The sequence below is a fragment of the Thunnus maccoyii genome, chromosome 11 (genome assembly GCF_910596095.1).
Source record: "Thunnus maccoyii chromosome 11, fThuMac1.1, whole genome shotgun sequence".
Taxonomy (NCBI): Eukaryota; Metazoa; Chordata; class Actinopteri; order Scombriformes; family Scombridae; genus Thunnus; species Thunnus maccoyii.
Window position 1 is genome coordinate 15625749 of NC_056543.1, and position 19625 is coordinate 15645373.

At 38.6% G+C, this 19625-nt stretch overlaps 3 protein-coding genes across 5 annotated transcripts in view; 1 reads left to right on the forward strand and 2 right to left on the reverse strand.

Annotated features, from left to right (window-relative positions):
- The window catches only part of LOC121906492 (sacsin-like), a 13001-nt gene extending 5116 nt beyond the window's left edge, over window positions 1–7885 (forward strand). Inside the window, exon 4 of the mRNA XM_042425362.1 lies at window positions 6639–7885. Coding sequence (XP_042281296.1) covers window positions 6639–7885 — 1247 coding nt within the window. The remainder of the gene's footprint in view (window positions 1–6638) is intronic.
- Window positions 1–10972, reverse strand: part of LOC121906473 (zinc finger protein 774) — a 26171-nt gene extending 15199 nt beyond the window's left edge. Inside the window, exon 1 of the mRNA XM_042425333.1 lies at window positions 10782–10972. The gene's annotated coding sequence lies outside the window, so the exon portion shown is untranslated. The remainder of the gene's footprint in view (window positions 1–10781) is intronic.
- Window positions 10973–12438: 1466 nt separating this feature from the next.
- The window catches only part of dip2a (disco-interacting protein 2 homolog A), an 89380-nt gene continuing 82193 nt past the window's right edge, over window positions 12439–19625 (reverse strand). For all 3 annotated transcript variants that reach the window (XM_042425921.1, XM_042425920.1, XM_042425919.1), the window contains 6 exons: window positions 17415–17476; window positions 17052–17109; window positions 16874–16948; window positions 15492–15666; window positions 14719–14842; window positions 12439–14511 (listed from right to left, as the gene is read on the reverse strand). In XM_042425921.1, coding sequence (XP_042281855.1) covers window positions 14259–14511; window positions 14719–14842; window positions 15492–15666; window positions 16874–16948; window positions 17052–17109; window positions 17415–17476 — 747 coding nt within the window. In that variant the 3' untranslated portion in view covers window positions 12439–14258. The remainder of the gene's footprint in view (window positions 14512–14718; window positions 14843–15491; window positions 15667–16873; window positions 16949–17051; window positions 17110–17414; window positions 17477–19625) is intronic.

A 19625-nucleotide genomic window follows, 5' to 3' on the forward strand; every position in this document is an offset into this window, starting at 1 on the left:
CCAAATAACCAGTCAGCAATCTGGTGTAAATGAAGTTCAGCCCTGGCTCCTGTACAACTGCTTTGGGACACATCAGTCTTTGAAAATATACCTTGAGGAAAACAAGCAGACAAAGTTCTCTTTGCCCATCGGGGGGGTTGCTGTGCCTTTGCTAAATGATCCAGAGACTGGGAAATTGGCCACATTACACTCTGAACTTGTCGGACAGGCATTTTGCTTCCTTCCTCTTTCCATTTCCACAGGTCTCCCAGTCAATGTAAATGGAACATTTGCTGTGACGAGCAACCGAAAAGGTTTGTGGGAGAGTGGAGTGAAACATGAGTGGAACAAAGCTCTTCTTCAAGATCCTGTAGTGACAGCATATGTTACTGCACTCTTGGCACTAAAGAAACTGTCTGAAAATGAGCAATTGGACAGTTACTGTTACCACAACTTTTGGCCTAATAGGGAGAAAGTGAGTGAAACTTTCAAACCTTTAGTTGACGCATTTTACTCCACCATTGCCCAACACTCTATTGCTCCAGAGCTCTTCAGCGATGGCAAACACTGGTGCTCAATGAACAATGCCATATTTTTGCATGAGAGCATTGAGGAGGATAAAAGCATCAGCATGCTTGCAATGCAGGTTTCCCAAAAACATGTAAAAACACCGAACCATGTTGTTCCTCTTCCACTGTGGTTGAGAAATAGCTTCAAACAAGCTGGCCTTGAAAAGGTTTTACAGAACAGAACATGGAACTGGGAGAACTTTTATCAAGAAACAGTGTTAAACAACCTTGCTACCATGGACCCTAAGAGTAGAGATACTCTTGTGCTGCATGCTATTGACCTTAATATCAAAGAAATTGACAATCTACTGGTCTCCTATCCATGCATCCCCACAGCAGGCGGACAGCTACAATATATAAAGAAACTTGTGAATCCCTCAGGGAAAGTGGCATGTCTTTTTGAACAAGAAGAGGGACGATTGCTTGGAGGTACCAAAAATGACTTTTGCTCCCCCAAAAGGATTCAACGCTTATTGGAGCTTGGAATGGCAGATGACAATCTCTCATTGGAGGACATCACCGAGAAAGCGGGCACAATCAGCAAAACTTGGAGCACTGACAAGAAGAAAGCATATGGGCATCTGAAATGCCTTCTTGAACTTATGAAGAATCACATGTACAACGAAGATTCTCACCACTGGGAAACACTGAGGATGACAGAATTTCTGCCAGCATTTCCCCCCGGTGATACAAAAATGGAAAGACAGGTAACGCTTAAAAGGCCCACTGATGTTTTTAGTGACAAATGCTCCCTACTTGTCAACATGACACAACCTGTCCTGGATCAATTCAATCTGAAAATACACAACACTGATATACTCCTACAAATTTTGGGAGTTTGTGACAGTCCAGGGCCTGAGATGGTTCTTCAGCAGCTGCAAGAAGCACATATGCAATCTCAATCCACTGACAAATCCATGCTTCACAAAATAGCCTGTGAATGCTACAAGTTTCTGGATCAATGGCTCTGTGTTTCTGGAAATTCCACTTTCATTTCACAGAGTGCAAATTCATTGCCATTCATTTTTGTTGGCAATGCATTTGTAAATGTGAACCGTGTAGCTGAAGAAGAGCAATTTGAAGCAAAACCCTATCTCCATGTACTTCCACCTGCCTTCATTGGTTTCAGGAATCTCTGGGAATGTGTAGGTCTTGAAAATTTTTTTACACTCACTCAGTATCTAACTGTGCTCCAGGAATTGCACATTCAACATGGAAACAAGCCCCTGCCAAAGAGTGATCTTGATATTTGCCTTGCAGTTCTAAGCAGAGGCATATATTATGCAGAAGAGGAAACAGTGAGCAACTGTCTCATACCCAATAAACAAGGTGTTTTACAACCAGCAAGCAAGCTTTTTTTTAATGACAGCCCATGGATGCCAGTCAGTTCAGGCATCACATTATGCCACGACAATATTCCACGTGTTATGGCTCTCCATTTTGGAATCAAAACAACCAGGCATCATACTCTGCAAAGCCATGTAGTTGAGAACATCTCCCCATTTGCCTTTCAGTTTGAACAGCAGGAGCAACTAACTGTTCGAATTAAAAACATAATCTCAGCCTATCCTTCAAAGAAGGATATCCTTAAAGAGCTTATCCAAAATGCTGATGACGCAGAAGCAACAGAAATTCACTTTGTTTGGGACAAACGACAGCATGGCAACAAAAAAACGTTTGGGGAGAAATGGAACAATTTGCAGGGTCCAGCACTGTGTGTGTTCAACAACAAAGTTTTTTCTAAGGCTGACCTGGATGGCATTCAACAGCTGGGAGAAGGAGGAAAGCACAACTCTCCAGGGAAGATAGGAAAATATGGAGTTGGATTCAACTCTGTTTACCATCTGACTGACTGCCCCTCAATCCTCACTGGAGATAAATTACTCTGTATTTCAGATCCCAATCAAAATTACATTGAACACCATTCAGGCAAATCATCCTCTGGAATTGGTTATAAACTAGCTAGCACTTTCAAGAAGATGTATATGGATGTCTACAAATCCTTTCTTCCAGATAAATTTCCTCTTAAAAATGGCACCATGTTCAGATTACCTCTAAGGTTGGGTACCATGGCAGACAGCTCTAAAATATCCCAACATGGAGTCACTGAACATGACATGAAAGAACTGTGCTCTGCCCTCGCTGAAGATCCCGAAGGACTTATTCTGTTTCTGAGAAACATACGCAAAATACAAGTCCATGAAATCAATGAACATTCAGGGAAACTCGAAAGCATCTTTGTGGTCGAAAAGACTCTACCACAGACGGACAGAGAAAAAAGAGATGCTTTTGTAAAGCTTCTACAAAATGCTTTACAATCTGACAAATCAGTAAGCCCAAGCAAGGCCATTTATGGAACCATAATTTCCACCTCAGATAAAAGACAAAGTACATGGATCATTGCAGAAAAGTTTGGCTCATTCAAAAACAGTGGTGGAAGAGAAGTAAAGGTATCAGACAAACTTCCCCAAGCGGCAATAGCAGCATGTGTGAGGTCAAACATAGCATCCAGCCATAGTCCTTTTAATGGAGTAGCCTTTTGTTCACTTCCTCTGCCTGGGGAAACTGGACTGCCAGTGCACATCAATGGAAACTTTGAGGTAGATTCCGCCAGGAGAAGCCTTTGGAGACAAGATGGCCAAAGTCTGAAATCTAACTGGAATGAGTCTTTGAAACAGAATGTCATAGCTCCACTGTATGCAGATCTCCTTCATTACATGAGCCGGAGTGTTGCAGAAAAGAAAGTCTCTCCTGCATTAGTTGAGTTGTGTTTCAGTAGCTCGTACTTGTGTTTTTGGCCAACTGTGTCTAAAGATGTTGGTCAGGAGTGGCATGAAATGATACATGAGGTATACAGATCAATCAAAGAAAGAGGCCTTAATGTGATTCCAGTGTTGAGGAGCTCAACACGTGTAATTGCAGACCAAGCATTTAAAGAGTACTCTTTTGACTGGTGTGATGTCAGAGAAACTGAATTAACTAAGGCACCTTACCTGACACACTCATCAACTGATGACATTAATTCCATTTTGGAAGACCTTGAAATGAAATTGGTTCCTTTTTCCATGAAAATGCAAAAGATATGGGCTGGTTTCAAAACAGCTGGTATTGAACTGAAAGATGTGAGTCCTTCAACTGTGCAAACTTTTCTGAGAGCAAAACCCCTCAATGACCCAATGCAAACATATGAGGATTTACCCCTGCCCATAACTGCCACTCTGATCAGAGATCAAACACGATGCTCAAAGCTCTTGAATTTCTGCTTAAAAGATCTTGACTTGATAAAGGTCACAAAGAACAATTCCAGTTTACTCGATGGGCTTCCACTTCTTCTCACAAGAGATAACATTTTGAGAGTGTTTAACTCCAAATCTCCAAAGCAGATATCAACATATGAAAGTCTGTTCATTGGCTATGAGGACCAATTTGCAGATTATGAGACCAACAAACACCAGATGAAAGTTCTACGAAAATTCAACCTTGTCAACAATTTGACAGTCCCCTGTGCAGCCAACTATTTGAAACCATTAATTCAGCATCTTCTTGAAAGCTGTGAAGTGGATCCCCACAGTGGTCTTCATGTCCCAAACAAGGCAATGTCAGAGTGGCTGAAATTACTTTGGATGTTCTTAACAAGTCAAATTAAATCTGAAACATCTACTGATGATAAACAAAGTCTGACATTAAGTGCTGTGAGGCAGCTCTTCAATGACTGCTGCATTTTACCTGTTGTGTGTCCAAGGTTAAACAACAAGCACTTCCTGCAAACAATGAAAGACATGCCAAGCGTGATTAAGTTTGCCTCAGAAAAGGACATATCAGGCATCCTGTTTAAACTTGGTTTTATGAAGCTTGACAGTGCATTCTTTACTGACCGACGGACATGTCCACTTCTATTCTCCGAACTTATGGATGTGAATGATAAATGTTCTGTGTTGGACCAAGTTTTCAACATTAACCACTCAGAGTTTTCCCAGATTTCCACTGAAGAGATGAAAGAGCTTCAGAACTTCCTGCAGTCTGGAGTATCCAAAACCAAAGACATTCAAGAGTATCAAAGGAAGCTAAAATCCTTGCCATTATTTGAAACAATACATGGTGCACGAGTGAGGATTGATGAAGCTAAAGGGGTATTTATCCTCCACATGAGTACACATTCAATGGCTAGATTTCCAGATTTGTTCACCCTGCCTGCCAGCAACAGCATTTTTCTCAAATACAATCCTGAGAACAGCAGTGCATCAGAAACATTGAAAATCGAAATCCTGACTGACCTGGAGTATTTCATGAAGTTTATTCTGCCCATTGTACACAATCTCACAGAGAGACAAAAGCTTCACTGCTTCAAACTGTTACTGTCACTACAACATACTTTCAAATATCATAAGCATAAGGACAAAATCATGTCCTCAATGAAGACAGTGAAATTGATCCCCAATTCTCAGGGCAGATTGGAGATGGCATCATACTACTTTGATGAGAGTGTTGCATTGTACAAGGCAATGTTGCCACAAGAAAGATTTGTGCCCAAGAGATTTTGGACTGAAGTGTGTGAAGAAAATCTGCAACCAACAACACAAGCAGAAGAGTTACTCAGAGAACTTGGAATGAAGCATGTTGTGTCAAAAGATGACATAATAAATTTTGCACACCAGTTAGAAGTAGAAGCAAAAGGATTCAGTCCATTTGAAGAGTTGAAACGTAAATCATCAACGCTTTTCAGAGAAGCCTTAACTATTGCAAAAAATGAGGAAAATTTGCTGGACAGCATAGCCGACATCAGGTTCATTTTTCCTGTGAAAATTAAAAAGGAACTGTGCAACTATCACCAACCATTCACCACTGAGACAGCTGCTGTTAAAATCAGAGGATCTTTGATGGAAAGTGATCCTAAGCATCAAGAATTGATTTGGTCTTCAATGGCAATTATCCATGTACCAGTTTATAAGTCAAAGGAACTTCTGAAAGAAATGAAAAATGCAGGAGCTCTTGAACAACCACCTCCACAGTGTGTAACCAGAAACATAAGCAACATCTGTCAGTCACCTTGTGATACTGAGAACTTGATCAAAACCCGTGCTAATGTGTTTCGAAATTCTTACACCTACTTGCAAACAAATGCATTTGAAAGCCAACCACTGGATGGTCTCCCAGTTGTGCTAGTTGAAAAAGACAAAAAACTTGTGAGGACTGATAGTACATCTCTTTCACTGCATCATGACCTTGAGTTCAGACCATACTTGTACAGGATTCCTCCAAAGGATGTCATGTTTGCAGATTTCTTCAAGAAAATCGGTGTTACGGAGGAACCTACTGCAGAGCAGTATTGTAATGTTCTGGCAGCAGTTTATGCTGATTCCTGTTCTAAACCACAACTAAACCCAAATCAACAGAAAACTGTTAAACGAGCTGTTAAGCAGTTGTTTGATTTAATTAAAACTGATGGAAGCCAGTCCCTTGTTGATGTGAGGACTCTATATCTTCCTGCAGTAAATGGTAAATTAAACCCATCATGCACACTCTACTACAATGACACAACATTTGAGACTAAAAGGTTAGAAGAAGCACTGAAGGATGAGTTCCTGTTGCTTCAGAAACTCAGTGAATGTCATTTGGGTATAGACACTTATGAACATCATCGATTGCTGAAACTGCTGCCTCCAAAATTTCAGCCTAAAATGTTGTCTAAGTTCACTGAGGAGAAAATCGTGGAATCACACATGCAGCTTTGTGAGCAAACTAACTGTGAATTTAGTGGATTTTTTGATCAACATCTGTCTTCAAGAGCATTTCGTCATGGACTAGTCTGTCTTATTAGAGAGCAGTCTCAGGGAAAAATAACACAAGAATTTGCCACTGAAATGTGTGAAAAGACGTTTGGCAGTATTCAGATTATCTGCTGCAAAAGCTTAGAAACAGAGCTTTGGCTGGAGAAACAGCCACTAAAAAATACTGCTGCTGAAACTGACGTTTACGCCAAACAAGGGCAAACAGGTTGCACCTTTTACCTAAAACACAATGAGGAAACAGCTTTTAAGGTGATAAATGAAGTTAACATGATATTGACGAAGGTGATTAATGCTCTTTTAGGCCACAGAATTGAGGCATGTCACCTTCCAGTCCTCGGACAACTTCTCATGTGTGACAATCTGCAAGATGTTCAGAAAACTCTGGCTAAGAATGGGATCCATGACAGTGCTGAAACAGAAACCTCCCCTCTCAATTCTCCTGCCCCTGGGACAGATATTCCAGAAGAATGGCATGATTCCTTAGACATGAACATCCTCAATAACTTTGAAGAGGGGGAATATGTTGGCTACATGACTAACAACAAGTATATTTATGCAGTTATTGTTGAAGAACTGCCTGGGTATTCTGGACAATATTCACGGAGATACAAAATAGAAATTGGAGAAGATGAGCCAATTGAAGTCAGTTGTTTGGATCTATATCAGTTTAAATGTGAAAAGAAGCCTAAACCTGCTGAAGCTTCTTGCATGGAGCTGGTGCTACTAGCAGGAGCTGTGCCAAATTCTTCCCAACCGTCATCTACAAGATCCTCACCAACATCTGTTGAAGAGGCTAAAAGGGAAATTGACAAATGTTTGGCAGAGATCTGGACTCTTCCTAGGGAGGAGAAGCATAAAGCTATCAGACGACTGTATCTTAGATGGCATCCTGACAAAAACCCTGACTGCCAATCGCTCGCCAATGAGGCATTCAAATACTTGCAGAATCGAATTGATGAGCTCATCAAAGGCAAAGGCAAAGGCAAAACTTCTGGCTCATCCTGTCCAGGGGGAAGATCAAATTTCAGAGACTTCTACCAGCAATGGAATCAAGAGGCCAGGTATCACAGAAGTGGTCGAGAGCGATTCTTCAGAGGCAACCCTTCCTACAACTTTTGGACCCATCATGACAACGTCCCGAGGCCAAACAGAGAGGAGGCCCAGCGCTGGTGTAGACAGGCTCGCTGTGATCTAAATGCAGCTTACAAAGACACTGGTGGGGGGAGCACAGAGTGGTGTCTATTCAAAGTCCATCAAGCTGTGGAAAAGTCTCTCAAAGCTGCACAGTATAAAAGACATGGTAACCCCAGCAGCAGCTCCATCTCAGTCATTGCTTTAGAGGTTTCCCTCTACAACCCTCAAATGAGGGATCTGCCTCAAATTGTGGACAATCTGAAGACGCTGGGAGTGGACGCCAAAAAGACTCAATATCCCAACTGTCATCCATTCCCCCACATTCCAAATGGACAGTTCGAAGCAGAAAATGAATTGCAAGCAGTGGAAAAGGCATCTGAGCTTCTCAGTAGAGTAGAAGCATATGTGAATTAGGGAGTCAAGGCAAACACAAGTCATGTTGTTGTCAATATTTTTATACCTATTAAAAATGCTAGCCATTATGTGTATGGTACTGAAAATGCAAATATTTTTTTGTAATGTTGTGAGCATGTATAACTTACTACCAAGGGCCAATTTTATCACTTTATAACTTTGTTATGAAAATGCAAATAGCGAATTTTTTCTGCAATGTTTTGAGCATTTATACCTAATTACTGAGGCCAATCTTATCACTGTATAACTTTGTTATGAAAATGCAAATATCAAAGGTTTTTTTGCAATGTTGTGAGCATGTATAACTAATTACTGAGGCCAATCTTATCAATATAAAACTTTGCTATGAAAATGTAAATATCAAGGATTTTTTTTGCAATGTTGTATCTACAACTTAGTACCTTGGGCCAATCTTATCACTGTATTACTTTGTTATGAAAATGCAAATATCAAAGATTTTTTTGCAATGTTGTGAATATGTATAACTAATTACTGAGGGCCAATTTTATCACTGCATAACTTTGCAATGAAAATGTAAACATCAAGGATTTTTTGCAATGTTTTTACAATATAATTATGATTTTTTTATAGTTTATATAAGTACTTAAGTGTTAAATCTTCTATATTTACCTACTATTATAACACCTCACTGAGGATCAATACAACCACTGTAAGACTTTTTTGTAATGTTGTGAGCATGTATAACTTACTACTAAGGGCCAATTTTATCCCTTTTAACTTTGTTATGAAAATGCAAATAGCAAATTTTTTTTGCAATGTTTTGAGCATTTATACCTAATTACTGAGGCCAATCTTATTACTGTATAACTTTGTTATGAAAATGCAAATATCAAAGATTTTTTTGCAATGTTGTGAGCATGTATAACTAATTACTGAGGGCCAATTTTATCACTGCATAACTTTGCAATGGAAATGTAAACATCAAGGATTTTTTGCAATGTTTTTACAATATAATTATGATTTTTTTTTATAGTTTATATAAGTACTTAAGTGTTAAATCTTCTATATTTACCTACTTTTATAACACCTCACTGAGGATCAATACAACCACTGTAAGACTTTTTTGTTGTGTTGTGAGCATGTATAACTTACTACTAAGGGCCAATTTTATCCCTTTTAACTTTGTTATGAAAATGCAAATAGCGAATTTTTTTTGCAATGTTTTGAGCATTTATACCTAATTACTGAGGCCAATCTTATTACTGTATAACTTTGTTATGAAAATGCAAATATCAAAGATTTTTTTGCAATGTTTTGAGCATTTATACCTAATTACTGAGGCCAATCTTATTACTGTATAACTTTGTTATGAAAATGCAAATATCAAAGATTTTTATGCAATGTTGTGAGCATGTATAACTAATTACTGAGGCCAATCTTATCAATATAAAACTTTGTTATGAAAATGTAAATATCAAGGATTTTTTTGCAATGTTGTATCTACAACTTAGTACCTAGGGCCAATCTTATCACTGTATTACTTTGTTATGAAAATGCAAATATCAAAGATTTTTTTGCAATGTTGTGAATATGTATAACTAATTACTGAGGGCCAATTTTATCACTGCATAACTTTGCAATGAAAATGTAAACATCAAGGATTTTTTGCAATGTTTTTACAATATAATAACTATGATTTTTTATAGTTTATATAAGTACTTAAGTGTTAAATCTTCTATATTTACCTACTATTATAACACCTCACTGAGGATCAATACAACCACTGTAAGACTTTGTTATGAAAATGAAAATGTAGAATAATTTTGTGGAACTTTGTCACCATTACTTATTTTTGTTAGTTTCATCGCCTCTTACCTTTTGAAAAAAAAAAGAAATTCAATAAAAGGTAAAACTAATTCTGGTTTCATATTTTTACATATTTTAGTGAGCTTAGAATTACTTTGTTGTCCTTTTCACAATGATGGAATGTCTTCAAGACTTCTTGAAAGTGATGTAGTTTGATCAGTGAGGCCATAGACAGTGTATTTAGTGTGTATTTAGTGTGTTTTTAGAATAACCATGTTATTGATCAAGATGACTGTCTTGTCAGTTGGTTGCAGTACAGCCTCAGCCATTGGAAATAAACTTGAAGTCTCATGGTAAGCTATATATTTCAGCAGGCCTCCTATTTTCTGCACCAATTATAGGTTTGCAAGTTTTTACATGTCTTAACTTTATACAAATGTTATTCGGATTGTATCATACTGATCATGACTTTTTGTTCAGTCTAGGTTGCAACCCATCACCACTACATTAAATCTTCAGGCTTTACAAAAGTAAAATAAATCTTTCCATAAGACATGTGTTACTTAGTTGCCAACAAAATGCCATACAGTATACACTCACCAGCCACTTCATCAGGTACACCTGTGCAATCTAATGCAATACAGTACAACAGCTCTGCCATAAATTTTACATTTACGAAGCTTATACATTTTCAATTTTTGTTGACATTGTCAGAACAGTGATAATTCTACTTTATGTTTATTACTGAGGTCATAGTGGGTGGTAGTGGTGTACTGGGGTGCATTATATTGAATGGTGTTCCTAATATTTTGTCCACTCCATTAACATACATGAAATAAATATTAGGAACACTTTTGGCACAGGTGTACCTAATGAAGTGGCAGTCTTTTGTTTACTCATAAATGATTTTGATCTCACTTTTTTGTGTATGTAGAAATAGTACAATAGTATAGTTCCTGATGCTCAAATTTCAGAAGACAGCATACAACTAGGTGAACAGATAGGAGTTTCACAAATCTGGGCATATTTGTTCAATTTAACTGTTTTCTCTTAAATTAACATATTAAAATCCAACCCACAAAAAAAGAGAATAGCATAGCATCATGCTACATGTAGCACAAACACTTACCCTGACTTCCCCACAATTTCAAATTTTCTGTTCAGTCATTGTAGCATCATGTCCTCTCTTCGCTTCTGCAGCTCAGTAACAGACAAGTGTTTAACTAACGTGTTTTCAGAAGTCCTCTTTTTCTCTAGCTAAGCCCACAAGCCTCACTGTCCTCTTACCTAGCTACAGGTCAATAATGGCGCCTGAATTTGAAAAAAACCTGCTGCACAGTTGTCCGGTACACGATATTCCTTTCCTAGGACGGCGAAGTCATGACCCGCCCTACTCCGCCTCTGATTGGCTTACCCTGATATTCTTACCTTAATTCTAATAATATAACCAATCTCACACCTAATACCTGAACCTAACCAATCTACCAAACGAAGGCAACGGGTACTAGCCAATGAGAGGCAGAGTAGGGCGGCTCATGACTTCGATATCCTAGGAAAAAAACATTTGGGGTCCCTCACCAGTCAGAATCGAGAATATAAATTTTTTTTTTTTCAAAATGTTTTTTATGCAGTTTCCAGTCGGTACATTTTAAAGCAGAATCCATAACTGCAGCACAGCGCTCTTAAGCTTGAAGTATTGAGTATTTCCACGTTATGCTACTTTATAGTTCCACTCCACAACATTTCAGAGGGAAATATTGTACTTTCTACTCCACTACATTTATTTGACAGTTTTGGTTACTTTTCTGATGAAGATTTGGCACAATGGATGATATTACAAGCTTTTAAAATACAACACATTGTTGAAGATGAAACCAGTGGTTTCCAACCTTTTTGGTTTTTGACGTCTTACAAAAAGCAGTGTGTAGTCGGGGTCACATTTCACATGTCTATGAGTTGTTAACAGCTCCACCAAATAGTGATTTTTCCTTCTAAACTTCTCACATGGTTTCATTTCAATAAATGTTCATATGATCCAATATTTCACCAAAAATGAAAGATCAGAGAAAAAGTCCAAAAACTGTAAACAGATTTGTGTATCAGAACTTTGCTTTTTCTTCTTTCCTCTCCCATTAATCATCACGCAATCCCTCAGATTTATCTGGTGACCCTTTGGAGGGGCCGGACCCCTAGGTTGGGAGCAACTGGACTAAACTAGCTAACTGTATATAAAGTAGTTGAAACAAGCTCCACCTCCAGCAGCTACAACAGTAACATGCTGCTTACACACTGATGCTTCAGTATTAATAATCTAATGATGCCATACATAATAATATATCATTCAGAGGGACCAAACCACTACTTTTACTGCAATACTTTAACTACATTTAGCTGCTAATACTTATGTACTTTTACTTAAGTAGGATTTTTCATGCAGGACTTTTACTTGTAATGGAGTATTTTTACATTGCTGTATTGGTACTTTTACTACCAGATCTGAATATTTCTTCCACCATTGTTCATATTGGTACATGGAGACATCATGTAATTCTAGCTCTGCCCACCTTCAACCTGAGCAGAGGTTTAATCAGCCAGAACAATTGAACACACCTGTGAGGGCCTTTAAGAAGCATTACTTTGACCATACAAACTGCATCTGCATTTAAATATCTGTTTACTGGGGTGTCAGAGTGACGCATTTAAAAAAAAAGGGTTACTTGAGAAAATGTTTGACCTAACTTAAAATATTCTTTTTGGACATGTTAAGCTGCCAGTGAAGACAAACATTTCCAGTTAAAAGCACTTTTTTATTCATTAAGAAATCATGTTATGAAAATAATGACAACTAACCGTATATCAGACAAATGTATCTTTCCATATGTTAACAACAAAAGTTTGCTCCGGAGGATGTGACATCTCAGCAGTCACCGTCTTCTCCTTGTGCTCGGAGTGTGCTTTTCTCACTCTGGCCTGTTCCCACTGTTCATTCATACTATAAAAAAATGTTAACAAGGCTTTTCATGTCTTTTTCCCCAATGTCCACACATGAGAATCCATTTCAAATTTTTTGTCTGTGAAGGAGAAGTTCACATATTTACCAGATTCAGTCTTTGTGTTATGCTTCCTGCCGTCTCCTCCATCTATTAATAATTTACACAAAACCTGTACATACTTACAGCAGGCTGGAGGCCTGTTTCTGAAGGGATATGCACATAGAAAAAAAGAAGCAACATACAGTGAAGTGAATCTTTACAAAGTCAATGTGATAAGATGGGAGGTTGTGGTGTTATGAGCATATTAGACACTTGCCTCATACAGTACATGCAGCTCTACTCTCATTCAACCTTATGGCACTCAAAATGAGGCTAAGACATTCTGCATCAAACCCACAGCGACTACTATTGTTTCCAGTCTTTTGCTATAAAACACACATTCAACACAATTAACATTGGGGACAGACAATATTAAAAACATTTATGGAGTAAATGTGTGTTTGTAATGGCTGATGTTAGGATCAAGTATATTCATGTTTGCTAAAAAGATGAAAGACTTTGGGTGCAATAAGAGCAGGATTTATATCAGGCCTAACCTCCTTCTGCATATTCCCTCCCTATCCAACAGCTGATAAACTTCACAAAATTAAGTTAAACAGGAGCTAGGATAGGAACAGGCGTCTGAAAAAACACTTAAGGCTTAATTCATATCATTTGGCACATTGCTTACGGTAAGCAACGATTATATTCCTCGCCATCTCATGACTTTGAATGATCGGCACTTACTGTCTGCAGTCATTCAAAGCAACATCGTCCACGTCACTCATATTGCATTTTGTTCAGATAAAATAACTACAGTATATTACACATTTTTAGATTTAGAAAAGAACAAGATTGAGTCGAACCACAACATTGTTTATAAGCGTTTTGTTACTGACACTACAAACTGAAGCACTAGTGCTGGAATGAGCAACAAATGACAGACTGCCGCCCCTCCCTCCAACGCCACTGCTGAGTCCTCTTTTGTTAAAGCAATAACATGATCTAAACTGAGCTGGAACACAAAAAAAAAAAAAAAATCAGGGTTCACCTTTCGGGTGCAGCCGAGTTGTTCCCACTGATGTAACAACAATCTTTGTGGGATAAACTTTATGAAAAGCATACGATCTCTAATGCCCCCAGGAGGCTCTGTGAACACAAGTCAGGGTTTGGGTACTGGCAAACACAACTAACATTCATAATTTTGGAGATTGACAAAGAAAATCATGTTAATTACACAGTGTAGTATTATATTTTAACTACCTTCTGTACTGCTATGGGGTGTCCTGGTTTTAAGGAGTCAAATCTTCTGTCATACATACAAAACTCACTCCAACAAAACCAAAACGCTCTTAAAAAGATTATTTGTTGAGGCAGGAAATCACAGGGAGAAACAGACATGAGGTTTATGTCAATCATATCTCCATTTTGCTGAGAAGTTTTGCAGTTTTCACGTCTCATTGAGCTGCAAGAAGCGGGCAGCTCGCTCTCTTGACTCTGGCTCTGAGCTTCGTATCTACTGTCCTGCTGCTTGATAAGCCACATGGAGGGGTGAACCTCCTGTAGCTGGGTCCTCACATGTTGTAAGCCACGTATATGGGGTCCAGTTGGTCTGCCAGGAATCCATCTCTCAGGTGCATGCGCTGCTTCTCCCCTCGGGAGTTGATAGGGATGACGCCGGGGTCAACCACCACCACCACACCTACAATGAGGTAGTGCTCCTCCAGGACAACATTGGTGACCAGGGCCACCAGGTCCAGGGCCTCCTGCTCTGATCCCTCAAGCTCCACCACCACCACCAGCAGGTTGGTCCAAGTGAACACCGCACTGGAGGGACGAGGAGGTGGCGGACGCGTTGAGGGAATAAAGGCAGATGGACAGAAGAAAAGGGAAAAGCAGAAAAGAGGGGATGAGAGAAATGACATGTAGAACAGTTAATAGTCAAAATTCATGTTGCTCAACTATAGTTTGACCTTTGCAATGAATAAACTTCTGACCACATAAGGGTGTATTCAAATCAAGTAGTAAACTCACCATTCAGCTATACTCTTGTGAGAACGGATGACAGAGGTCTCGATGTCAATTGGGTGATACCTCATTCCCCTCAGCTCCAGAGTCTCATCAAGAGAGCCCACCACATAAAGGGCGTCATGGCGCTCTGAGACAAACACACATAAATACACACGGACACAGTGAGTTTATCTGGGAAGTTCATGAAATCAAGATGAAAATTACAGTTAATTCAGAAAGCTGGAGATCACACTATCCAACTGCTTACATCACTGCACTGGCTATCTGTATCTTTTAGAATTGATTTTAAAGTACTTTTATTTGTCTATAAAGCCTTACATAACCTAACACCTCATATATCAGCGACTGCCTTTCATTTTATGTCCCAACAAGAACTCTCAGATCTAAAGTTTCTAAAGTGTCCCACAAGTAATCTGGTGTGGCTGTTTTCTGTTTTTATGGTCCAAAACTGTGAAACACCCTCCCCTTTGATCTTAGAACAGCAAACTGGTATTTTTAAAAAGAAATTAAAGGCCTATCTTTTTAATTTGGCTTTTAATTCGGGGTAACTTTACTGGTATCATTGTTAATGTTTTATTGTATTGAGATCAAACTTTTTTACGTATTGTTTATTTTCATCTGATCTTGTTTTGTTGAGCACTTTGGGCTACATCTTTGAAAGCTGCTATAGAAATAAAGTTATTATAATTATTATTATTAAAAGAAGACGAAGTAGAAGATATCTTTACTTTTTTTGTGGTGAAAAAATACAAGTTTAAGCAACTGATGATTCTCACCTCCACTGGCATCAGTCAGCTCAGTGCGCCGCAAGAAGCCCAGATAGCCCGTCCTTGCCCAGACAGTCTGAGTGTCGCCAAAGCTGAGCTTGGTGTTGAAGTGGTCAGCATGCAGCGCCTCCTCTCCATAAACAGTGTAGTAGCCCGTGGCATTGTGAGGACTGCTCACCCAGATCTATCACACACAGAATAATGGAGTCACACAGATTATCCACAGTGTTTATGGGTTACTGTAGTGAGCCTTCGATCAGATATGAGCCCAATAAATATTAAGATGGACTTTATTATCCCAGAGGGAAATGGGTTTGCAGTGTGTGGACAAAACTTAAAAAAGAAAAAAGCAATTCAAGACATAGTCTACATAGGATGAAATCACTCGGTAAGTAATCGCTCAATTTTTCAGTCAGTATGTGGACATGCACACAAGAAACCAGGTTACAGGAGGTCTGGTGGAACAGTGTGAGGTCAGGCTCTGTAGTGAGAGCACAGCATTTCCCTATGATGCAAGTTTTCTCTGAATTTTACTAATAATCAATGTTCTGTAGTGGAAACAGACTTCGAGAGGCCAATTTCAGTTTTAGTCAGACTTCTATTTAAATGTAATTGTTTCGTTTCATCCAGTCTCATTTCTATAAGAAATTAGCTTACTGTAGTCGACTGTAACCTGTTTACTTAAGTACATGTGAATGAACTGATTGTGGGTCACAAGCGCACACCTGCCAACCCTGGACAAATTTTTTGAGCACCACTTCGGTAACCTAGATGCATCAGATGCAAATCACTGCTGTTCGCACAATGAACTATTATACATAACAGTGCATCGTTTGCATACATGCAGCAAAGTCCATTTGTCTTTCATCTGCTTAAACATAGCTTACCAAGGAACACAATTCCACTTAGACTACACACTAACCTACCACTACTGCTGCATTTATACAGTTTCTATTCTTCACACCTCCACAATAATCAAACTTTAAGCCAATTTGACTTTTGAAAATGTGATTTTCAGCTAATTTGAAAAGATGATGACATTGTAGCTGTAAAACCCAAACCAGCCTGAACAGACTATTTTGTGGCTATGGTGAAATAAATATTTTAGAGCTGGTTAATACAACAGTTCTCATAATAGGTAGGCTTAATGGTATGTTGACCTAATAACGATGCATGCTGAATATGAATATGGCTGTTGAAACTGTAGAAGTAATCACACCCTCCCTTACAGCACACACAGATACGCACACAATTGAACTCACAGGTATCACCAAATTTTTGCGTAGTTTACACTAACAAATCGTACTTTGATGTCAAAATGCGAGCAGGTGGAGCAGTGATGGTCAAACAAGGCTGCTCTGAAAAACTCAACAGGTGAAATTGTGACTTACCTCTCCTAGATGGGAGTCTCCCAAGGGTCCTTTAGTCTCTGTGTTGGCAATAATCACCTTCACTCCTGGAAGGATCTACAACAGCAGACAGTCAGAGCAGTTTGAGAAAAGAACCACCCTTTGCAGCATGACGTCACAGTTAATAAGTGTTTTAGTGCATGTTTACATGACGCTGTACCTTTCCTGACTCCATCAGTGGCAAGCTGTGTGGAGACCCCCTCTCTACCAGGCGAACCCTGAAGAAGATGCAAAAAAAAAAAAAGATAAAATGAAAGTTTTGGAGTTTTTTTCCTACATTCTGTATATAAACAAAAAAAAGGAAAAACTGTTGAGTTAACAGTGTTGAAAAATGTAAGTTTGTAAGGAAATGAAAAGGAAGACATAATTAAAAAAACAAAAACAAACAGGGGTAGCAAAACACCAAGAATGGCAACAGTAATTTCATATGTTTAGATATGTTTGCAACGGTGTTTTAGACATGTTCACTTCTAGCACTCAAATACAACTCCTGTGGTGACAGTACTGCGGTGGCGTCCCCTACCGATCATGTCGTAGAGCTCTCATGTCCACGTAAACGGTGGTGGGGTCTGGTCCGGCTGTGCCCTGCAGAAAAACAAGCAGAGTGTGACATGAGTCAATAATGTAACTCTTACAGCCCTGACATTCATACATGCCTGAGTGGAGGGGGAGGTGGAAGCTGCTTATGATACAACTGTTGACAAAGCGGGGGGGGGGCAGCCAGAAGTCAACCAGCCAGGCTACGATAGTTAGGACTCTGGCAAAACTCAATCATGTCGCCACAGACAGTTTAAGTAACTGCAGAGTTAAATTCACCTGTTCTAATGCTGTCAAGAGTAAGTCAAGCTACAGAGCCTTATCAGAGGCCTATGAGAAATGATAAATTAACTGTAGCTCATTTCCTTCAATTGTTTATCTTCTGTAACTAAAAAGGCACATAAATTTCAGAAACTTCTAACTGAGCATCATTTATTTTGATTAAATGTCCATAGCTCTGCCATGCAGCCGACATCTAATTGAACCATTTCTCAAGTACTGACTCTAGTCATCAGATATTGATTCTTTCTGCTTTGGGATTTGTCATCATTACTGCCATAAGACAAGTCACAACACATTATGTTTTCCATCACTCCTTTGCCAGAGTTTAGCCAGAGCACAAGCTAGCAATGAGTCGCTGTATGGCCGTCTGCAAGGTCAAAGCCAAAACATACAGAGAGGGCTAATTCAGTATAATGAGCCGGGGGACACCAGCACGTCGAGCCAAGCAGAGGTTTCAGCAAAAGAGCGTTTTTTTTTTTGGAAAACCTCACCGAGACCCAATCCAGAAATTAGTCTTTGCCATCGAAACCAAAGCCAACAGAGTGATTAGCCTAATTAAGAGTGCATCAATCTCTAATGTCAAACATTTCCTTCAATGAACCTTGAATGAACAAGTTTGCTCAACCAATACAGCTGAAGAGTCAAAACTGTGTGTGGTATTTGTTATTGATGAGTTTAAAAGTGAGATATCATCAATTTGAAGGGGAATAAACAAATTAAAAACAACAGCCTCTCTAAGTAAATGATTTCTGGTGGGGAAGAGAATGAGAATATTCATGATTTAACTAAATATTACTAAATGTTTACTAAAACTAACACTAACTAACTAGGTGTGGTAAATGAAAGTTAAATATAAGAACTGTCAAAAATCTCACAAAAAAACGTCCTTATACTAGTTATTAAATAATACATAAACAATTCTACCTCATTGTAAATGTATGCATCACTTTCTGGAATAAAGGCTAAAGGGTTGACACGCTTCAAATTATAAATTTCTCCTAACAATTCATGCTGCTCGTTCATGGTATAATGTAAAGTAGTGCATCATAAAGCAATGGTCGAGAGCCAGCCACTACTGATAAAACTCGGCTAAAAAAAATGAATTGTAGCGAGGTGGAGCTGAAGCTTGTCAGAGAAAAAGAAAACAAAGAGAAAAATCAGTAAATAATAAGCATTTTTGAACATTATGCAGGATAAACAACAAACACACATGCACGAACACGCATGAACACAAAGACCCAGCGGCAGCCCAATGAGCAAACAGCCACTCTTATCCTACAGTACCTGCTCAGCCAGTTTCCCTAACCTGTTGGGCTGACGGGGACAGATAAATAAAGATATATACATGTATATATTTATATATGTGGACACACATGCACACACAACAAACAAGCGAAAAAAAAAAAATCACCAGTGACTGAAGAGATAATTAAAACAGAACATCAAAGGGCCACGGGAGAAAAGAAAAAAAATGAACACAGTCAGACTGAGAAGCTGTGAAACCACAAACCCCCCAAAATCAAATTAAACTATCACGAAGGGTTCAACTCAACTCAACTATTTATGCGATAGTTCAAAAAACATCAATGGAGCCCCAACAACTGACAAAAGTAAAGTAAAAGTAAAAAAAATATTAAAGATGACATCAATAAATAGTTGTCATGAACTGGCTCATGACAATCATTTATTTAATTAAATTAAATTATTTACAAAAACAAGTCAATGAGGAGTGACTGAAATCAGTGAACCCAGTGATGTAGGTGGGAACAAGAGTGATTTTAAAATAGTGATTAGAGAACAGAGGTGGTTACAACTATTGTTTTTAAATAATTAAAAACAGTGTAGAATAAAATTTGAAGTTTTATAATTTTCTCTTAAACTCCAATTAGTTGATAAGCAAAGACAAAAGGTTTGT